The 9,351-nt window shown below is 37.8% G+C and overlaps 1 protein-coding gene across 1 annotated transcript in view; it reads left to right on the top strand.

The window, feature by feature from the left end:
* The first annotated feature begins 1,022 nt into the window (after window positions 1-1,022).
* sntg2 (syntrophin, gamma 2) overlaps window positions 1,023-9,351 on the top strand; it is a 159,121-nt gene continuing 150,792 nt past the window's right edge. Inside the window, exon 1 of the mRNA XM_056477691.1 lies at window positions 1,023-1,337. Coding sequence (XP_056333666.1) covers window positions 1,269-1,337 — 69 coding nt within the window. The 5' untranslated portion in view covers window positions 1,023-1,268. The remainder of the gene's footprint in view (window positions 1,338-9,351) is intronic.

Here is a 9,351-nt window from a genome sequence, read left to right as displayed (position 1 = left end):
CCGTCAGCATACTGTAGTATTAACTATAGTGAACTGATAAACTGCAATAAATACTTTGTAAATTAGTTTTGGGTTATTTGTTTAAAATACTGCAGTTGTTGTTACCTTAAGAACTATAATCAGCACAACAGATTAATTCAAGTAGCTAACATTAACGTTAGGCTGTTGTTCAAAAACATTGAACAGTTTAATATTTATTGTTATTACTAGTAGCCTACTAGTTATTTTTATTTGTGTTCTTGAGCGTTTAGAAAAAAATTCAACAAACTGACAGATTTGCGCAAATAACGTTAACTCGCCGCCATTTTTTTTTTATTTCTGCAACTAAATTAGCTCAGTCATCAAGATGGCGTTTGTTAATATTTCCCTGAATATACAGTCTTCATCGTTTGGAGTTCAGTCAGTTATGGGTTAAACCAACTCCAGCTGGATCCTCCATGATTAACCAAATTTAGGCCTAAATACTGTAGCGATTTTGAACCATACTGTAGTGTAGTATATTGTACTAGCTAGCATATTACTGCCAGCATATATATATATATATATATTAATAGTGAATTAAATAACTGCAATAGTAACTTTAGTGTTGGGTCATTTTTTTTAAGATACCGATGTTGTTGTTACCATAGCAACTATATAATTACCACAACAAAGCAGATGAATTCAAGTAGCATTTAAGGTTAGCCGTTCAAAAACATTATAGTTTACTTTATATCAATTTTAATATTAGTAGCCTACTGTTTTTATATTTTTGTTTGTGTTCTGAGTGTGTGTATAGAAAAATTAAACTAAAACTGATCGATTCGCCCAAATGTTTTTAAACTTACTAACTTTAACTCGCCGCCATTTTCCTCTGCTAGCGTTACTCTAAATCGGTGCGCGAAGTCGTCACGATGGCTTTTGAAATTTTAATAATCTTCCCTTGAATATCTCTACAGTTTTCGTCGTTTTGGAGTTCAGTCAGTGATGGGTTAAAGCAGCTCGAGCTAGAGCCTCCTCGCATTATTATCTGAGGCAGCAGGAGGAAACGGCTCCACATTTGCGCTCCGCTTCCCCAGCAGTGCGCGCTTCTGTCCGGCTTGCAGGAATAACCCACATCCCAACAAAATCACCACTTCGGCTCCGTCTGGATGTGTCTTTAAACCTCCGAACTGATCTCCGCCCGGTCCATTTGGATGCTGGAGCGCGATGCCCGGCCATCACTGGATATAAATGACAGATCCAAGTGTGTGTGACTTCAGTGCACCGAAGCGGAGGCTGCATGGGAGATGAACGCAGCCGCCAAACACCAGCCTGATCTGCTTGAGAGACCCGCCAGCCTCCTGGTACCGACATGGGTAAGACAACCAGATACATCAAATCAACGTCTAGTACTGTGTGTGATCATAACAGGCACCTGGGGAGCATACTTTTGGACAGGAGTAGCTATGTTCAGTGGATATGTGATTTAAATGAGTTGGGAACAATACTTTTGGGCAGGAGTAGCTGTATTCAGTGGATAATTGATTTAAATGAGTTGGGAACAATACTTTTGGGCAGGAGTAGCTGTATTCAGTGGAAATAATGCGATGGGTTTAGACTTGAGTAACTTTCTTAAGTTATATATTAGATAACTGCTGCTGTTAAAGACAACTACGTTTTGCTGAATTGATGGCAAATTTGGATGCATATGTAAGATGCAATTTAACATCTTGCGGATGTTTCTCAATCTAAAAATGAGTTATTTCAACTCAATGTTGGGTAGAACGTGGACAAATCCAACCACTAGGTTATGTATTTATTTTTGTTATTATTGATTTTATTGGGCCAAATATTAATGTAGTTTTACTAATGAATTAGTTTCTTTTGCTATTTAATCTGAGTTAGTTAAATTGGTTGAAAATTGTGCTGTTTATGTTGCATCATATATGTTTGATAATATGGGTAAGAATACTGTGTGATGAAATATTATTTAAATAAAAAAAATTGCTGGGTTGTTCCAACCCAATTCTGCATCAAATGTGTACAAACCCAAAGCTTGGGTTGAACAATGTAATTTATATTTAACTTAATATTTAACCCTCTGTTGGTTTGCCCATATTTGAGAATGATATACTGTATGGTGTACTGTGTTAAAACAACCCAGCATTTTTTTTAGTTTGTACTTAAAATAGTTGTAAATGACAAAGCAAAAGAAGCATTTTTATTATTTGTTTATATGCATTTTAATATTATTTGCTGGACATTTTGTATTTGGATAAAAATGTAGCGCTGAGTTTCTACTTTGACTATTTCAACCCAGTTTTGAGTTAAATAAGGACAAAACCAACCTCTGGGTTAATTTAAAATAAAATAAAATTAAATGATTTTAAATTTAACAAAAATTTTGGGTTTGTCCATATTTTACCCAGTTTGGGTTGAAATAACCCACTAGTATAGGCATTTCTTGTCATATTGTGGGAATATTTGGCACAGCAAATAGGACTGTGAAGTCCATAGCAGAGTATAATGATTCATTTTTTTTTAATGTAAATGAGATTTAAAAGAAACCAGATTAGATAATGAGCTATTAAAATATAATCGATTATAAAACAACACATTGGTGAATTAAAAAAGCAACAAGAGAACTTGCAAGAAACGTTGCATAATTAATAGAACAAATCACAGCAGATCTGAGGTGACAGTGTAATCTCAAGGCAAAATGAGTTTTTGTGCTATTGTTCCCATTTGCTGTATTCCTCTTTGTGGAGATAATGATGTGTGACAGTGTGGAGTCGCTTCATTCGCACTATTCTTGAGGTGTTCGCAGATGCCCTCTCAAAGGATTTTCTCTGCGAATGCACTCAAACTGCTTTCAGGGATTGCTGCCCGCTCGCTTTGTTTGTTTTAACACGTTTGCTGCTGTTTCTGGTGGCCGTTTTGTGGTTGGCATGTTCCTGTTAATTGGTAAATGGAGTCCTGCCAGTTGCACTGCGGTACCTTTATCAGATCGGAGGGTTTTAAGGGTTTCCTGAGGTATCGATAAATGCTGCCTCACTGCTTTCTGACTTGATGGAGAACTTGCAGTTTTTGCACACACAAAAAAAACAGACTTCTAAAACCTTTGAGGAAAACTTGACGTGATTGAATTTGTAAAGTGTAATCGATAACATTTAATAAATATTTATTTATTTTTATTGTGGTACATGTCGTGCCAGTGAATGATATCATCCTTTAAACTCATCTGCTTGGAGAATGTCAATTATTAACAATGCAGATTATAGTTATTTTAATAAAGAAACATAGTGTGGTTCAGCAGTTATTTTTCTCACTCTGACTGTGATGATGATGATTATTGTACAGTGCTTGTTTGAATGTCAGAGGTGTGCAGAGACGGTATGATTTGTACGCTTCATCTTTGATCTGTCAAGGAGGTTTCACTGTTGATCTCATGTGATGTGAGAAACCCAGACTTGACTCAATCAGGGATGTCAAACAATCAAACTACAGGCACTCAAAGCTCTAAAGTTGTCTCCTAGTGGAAAAAAATACAGCCTAGGCTCTCTAAAAATAAATGTTACAGTCTACCTTTTTGTGAAACAACATGAAATGCGTTGCTTCAGGTACATTTTGTTGTATTTTTCAGATGACGATACCACTAGAGGGCGCTGTCTACATTTTTGCAAATCTAAAATGCATTATTTGGGGTACGTCATGTTGTATGGTTCAGATGATAAATCCACTAGAGGGCGCTGTCTACATTTTTACAAATCTGACGTGCATTGGTTTGGGTACGTTATGTTGTATGGTTCAGATGATAAATCCACTAGAGGGCGCTGTGTACATTTTTGCAAATCTGAAATGCGTTAATTGGGTTTAGTTATGTTGCATGTTTCAGAAGATAAATCCACTAGAGGGCGCTGTCTACATTTTTACAAATCTGACGTGCATTGCTTTGGGTACGTTATGTTGTATGGTTCAGATGATAAATCCACTAGAGGGCGCTGCCTACATTTTGCAAATCTGAAATGGGTTATTTTGGATGCGTTATGTTGCGTGTTACAGATGACACTCACTAGAGGGCACTGTCTACATTTTTGCAAATCTGAAATGGGTTATTTTGGATGCGTTATGTTGCGTGTTACAGATGACACTCACTAGAGGGCGCTGTCTACATTTTTGCAAATCGAAAAGGCATTACTTTGGGTGCATTATGTTGTATTTTTCAGATGACAATACCACTAGAGGGCACTGTCTACGTTTTTGCATATCTGAAATGGGTTATTTGGGGCACGTTTTGTTGCATGTTTTAGATGACATTCGCTAGAGGGCGCTGTCTACATTTTTGCAAATCAAAAAGGCATTACTTTGGGTACATTATGTATTTTTCAGATGACAATACCTCTAGAGGGCACTGTCTACGTTTTTGCATATCTGAAATGGGTTATTTGGGGCACGTTTTGTTGCATGTTTTAGATGACATTCGCTAGAGGGCGCTGTCTACATTTTTGCAAATCAAAAAGGCATTACTTTGGGTACATTATGTATTTTTCAGATGACAATACCTCTAGAGGTAGCTGTCTACGTTTTTGCAAATCTGAAATGGGTTATTTGGGGCACGTTTTGTTGCATGTTTCAGATAATAAAAACACTAGAGGGTACTGTCTACATTTTTGCAAATCTGAAATGGGTTATTTGGGGCATGTTTTGTTGCATGTTTCAGATGATAAATCCACTAGAGGGCGCTGAATACATTTTTGCAAATGTGAAATGGGTTATTTGGGATACGTTATGTTGCGTGTTACAGATGACACTCACTAGAGGGCACTGTACATTTTTGCAAATCTGAAATGGGTTATTTGGGGCACGTTTTTTTCAGATAAGGCATTATTCAGAGGACTGTAATATAGGTCTGCTGAGGCACAGCCGTGGGACCCGACCAGATTTCCTGCAGCACTGGAATAAATTTCCGAATAAAGCGCAAGAGTGGTCGGTAACTTGTGTCTTTGGACTGGAGCGGGCGGTCTAACAATATCGCTCCCCTCGAGCGAGCACGCATATGTATGTGTGTGAATAAGAGAGTGTGATGCTGTGTTTAGCTTGTTTGTTGCTGTCTGTGTGTGTGTGTGTGTGTGTGTGTGTGTGTGTGTGTGTGTGTGTGTGTGTGTGTGTGTGTGTGTGTGTGTGTGTGTGTGTGTGTGTGTGTGTGTGTGTGTGTGTGTGTGTGTGTGTGTGTGTGTGTGTGTGTGTGTGTGTGTGTGTGTGTGTGTGTGTGTGTGTGAATGAGAGAGAGCATGATGCTGAGTGTGTGTTTGTGTGTGTGTGTTTATACAGACAGCTTGTTGTAGGTTGTCTGGACTCTGTATAGCTGGGTGGTTTTCAGTTTTGGTTTCCCTCCGCCCGTTCGCGGGAACGGGAACGGCAGGTAGAAAACGGGGTGGGCAGCGCGACGAGTTAGATTTATTTGTTTAGCGTTATCAGCAACAGTATTAACAGTGAAGTTTTTTACAGTACTGGTTATTTTACCATTCAATTTTATTCAGCTGATTATTTCTTCATTTTATTTTTATTAAAATTACATGTTCTAAGTTCTGTTTGTTAAAACCAAAAGTGTCTTGCAGTGCTGTTTTTGTAATAAATGGAAAGCAAATGATATTTGTCTCCTTCTCCTTTTTGGCTGATCCGAAAAATGGTCCAATCCATGACTCAAACCGTAATGTGATCCGAACTGTGAGATTTGTGATCCGTTACACCACTACTGTTTAATTATACTTGCAATATAATATCAAGCCATTAGACATTGCATTATGTGTGCATATTGTGTCTGCTCTTTAATTTTATAAGATCCAATCTGGGTATTAATATGCTTTGTCATAACATTAATCCTGTGAGCTAAAAGCAGTTTAAAATTAGTAAAAAAAAAATGCAAAGACTGCAACTCTGGAAGCAGTGTTGTGTACTGTGAAATGTGTATTTATTTAATCCGTCAGAATAAATGATCACTTGCATCGCATTAGACTATACGTCACTTAGCAGATGTACATTTCAGATTAGTTTGCATAATCTAACCAGCATCAGAACAAATGATGTCTCGCCTTACACGCGCACTTGTGTGGATCGGCACTGTAAATCATGCATGTTAGCTCACTAACCGCAGTTCTCTTATTTATATTTGTGAGCTTATAATTCAGCTCCAGCTCCTGTACATGCACCTGTGCCTCTGCTGAAGTGATTGTGTGCTTGTCTTTGGGATTTGGAGGCTTTGCTAAGTGAGCCCTGCAGAGACCGTGATTGGCACATAAACGTTATAACCTTAAAAGTCGCCAAATCTTTTATTCATGTTCTGCAGGATTCACAATCCGATGGTGCAGATGCATCTCTTACTGGTTTAGCGTGGTACAGTACGTGTTGGTTTGTTAACCAGACTGGTATGCTGTTATAAAGATGAAATTCTGACATTTTGGAAAGAATCAGTGATGTTTGTCGGTGCGAAACTTGCTTGCTAATGTGACGTGGGTGTTTGCCAGTGCATTGCAACAGTCAGTGTCATGAGGGGTTTTAGCGAGGGTAGTTAGTTGCTATGTGGTTGCTAGGGTGTTTTGTGTTTGTTACTGACTGACTTGTGTGAAAAGAGTCCCTCGTGATCTTCTGGTCTTCAGATATGACTCTGTGAAAATGGCCTGATCGCTTAGCAAAACCTTCTCAATGGTATGTGTTTATGCAAATTAAACAAATTAGGCATGAAACTGAATCCTGAACCGCCTGCTGTACTGTATGATTTGTAGGTTTTGTAAATAATTAGCTGTTCAACATGTCCACAAACTACTACAGTATATGTTGTCTAAAAGTTTAGACTAGAGCTGCACAATAGATTGTAACTTCTCATTATCAATATTGCAGGGAGGGGCAGTAAATTGCATTCTTTTATATCTAATGACTAATCGGATTGGCCCATACCATGAATTAAACTGAAACCGTGAAAACCGTTTAATGGATTGTTTTGGCGCTAAAGCATACTGTATATAGGCTACTATAGCGGACTTATTTTTAAAGCGCTTCACCTCAGATGTGATTCGTTCTTGTTTATGTTGTAGATAACTGACCAACAAAAATACATTAGAATTTACTTGTATTACATTATATGTAACGAAATTCGTTGCAAAAGAATACATTTTCAAAGAAAATATAAAGTGTATATATTTTTAGTTCGTGCCCGTCCAACACAATCTCACGGTAATTCGTAACTTTTTGATTTAGTGGCTAATTCGTATCAATTCGTACGATCTAATTTGCATAATTTTAGTACGATTTGCTCATCACACAATGACGGTGGGGTTAGGTCCCACGCCTCCGTTTTAAATTGTATGTTTTCGTATGACTGAACTCATACGAAAATACTTACGTTTTCTTGTCAGATCAGGCTGGCCCGTCTTAAACAACTGCGAGTGGATTATGCTTCACTCTGTGAAAAATAAGGATTTAATTAATGATCCACTGCTGTTGTAAACGTCTGTCATATATTTGCTGCATTTTTAATATGTCATTATTTTAAAGATTGTCTTGAGCATCTGATTTCTCCTCTGTGATTATGTCCTTTAAATGTATAAAGGCTGGTTATTTTACCGTCGATGAGGGACAATAGTGGAACAAATGCTCTTAAATAATGCAGCTTGTAGATTACAGCAAGCATCATGTGTTTGAGATAGTGTTGTCTGTCTTTTCAGAGTTTTTTTCCTAATAAGGCTCTGTTTTCGAAAATGATGACATGAAACTCTGCTGGGTAGTTGCACTGGTTTACCAACACTTGTTTGGGTCTGTAATTTCTTAACATCTTCATTAGGGTGACTTTGTTTATACGATGAAATAGGTTTGTGGTGTTGCCTACTTTTGATTGCATAAGTCGTCTGTGCAGTTTGCAGTGCAAGTGTCGGATTGCAAAAAACTAAGTCGCTCCAGACTACAGAAGTTTAGTGATGTTGCTTGTTAACCATGTTTGTGATTGTGATGTTTTTTTTACCTTATTTTTTTCTTACTCCAAGTGCAACTAACACTGTATGGTTGTAAACTTGTACTGTGTGCGGCATCCAGAAGGGCCGGCTGGAAAAGGCCTGCGCAGCCTTGCGCATAGTGCGTAAATATTATTGAACACTTATCGTTATATCGAAAAATATATCGTGATACTTATCGTTATCGAATTATTGCCCAGCCCTACATCAAATATGATTCTTATTAAAACTTGTTTGCAAAAAGGTTCATTTAAGATGTTATTTTCCAAAAATGTGATGTATATTTTTTTCAAAGTGCTTTAGTGTATTTCATATCACCCTTTGTAGAGATTTCTTTTATTTAAATGTATACTTTTATATTTATAATAGAGCAATTCCATGCAAATGTCAACCTTGCCATAAAAAAAGAAGTTTTCACCAAAATAGCGAAACAATTTTTACATCTTGTGTTAGCAAGTATTTTACAGTGTTTATACTCAATGTCTCTGTTGATTAGGGGTGTCAAAATTAATTGGTTCTTTGGTGCACCGCAATGCAGGCGCGAACAATTCGGTATCGGTTCAGTAATAATCATAACCGGTTATTATGTACTGATGTCATTTTTTTTCATTTGTGTTATGTTGCATAGCTTACTATGGCCAGGGAGGCGAGCACGAGTGTTTACAACGCTCCAACTACTTAAGAACGCAGAAACTCTGCATAATTTCACTGTGTGTGTGTTTGCTGGATCAGTCTTTCACTGACACTTACAGTAGAAGCCCCTTCACTGCGATTGAGAGAATAAAATTAAACTCCATTTCTCTCTCTCTCTTACTCTGTGGCCCATTTGACCTGCTGGCGTGACTTTTCCTCTCCTCTCGGCTGTTAGCGATACTTCTGGACACAGACATGAGCGTGTGCCTGCAGAGTTTTCTCCACCGTGTCTATCATGGATTAGCTGTGATCGCCGCTGCCGTTTATCAGTGTCACTCATCTGTGATGAGAGCCAGTGCGTAAGAGCCAATCACAGCCCTTTCTGTTGAGCATGTGACTAATCAAAGGGGTGTAAGAAAAAACTTGCCACACAAGACTCAGAAAGCGAGCGTTTAGAGAATTCTTTCAAAGACATATCTAGACAACACGTTTAGACTATGGGCCTGGTGCACAGACCGTTTTTCCCATCCCTAAAATAGTAAAAGTTGGATTATACACACACCCATTCACTTTAGACTTTGAGCTTAGGTTGTTAAAATAGAGCCCATTGTGTGTTTCATTACACAGAATGTACAAATGTGCTTCACCAGCACTACTAATAATAGTATTATGAACATAAAGAGTTTGATGCACAGCGTTTTTCCATTTTCAGCTCAGCTGAAACACAAATCTATTGAGATTGGTCCCTCGGGCC

Source organism: Danio aesculapii, chromosome 17, assembly GCF_903798145.1.
Source record: "Danio aesculapii chromosome 17, fDanAes4.1, whole genome shotgun sequence".
Classification (NCBI taxonomy): domain Eukaryota; kingdom Metazoa; phylum Chordata; class Actinopteri; order Cypriniformes; family Danionidae; genus Danio; species Danio aesculapii.
The sequence above is the reverse complement of the archived record's forward strand: the minus strand, read 5'-3'. Positions and strand labels throughout refer to the sequence as shown.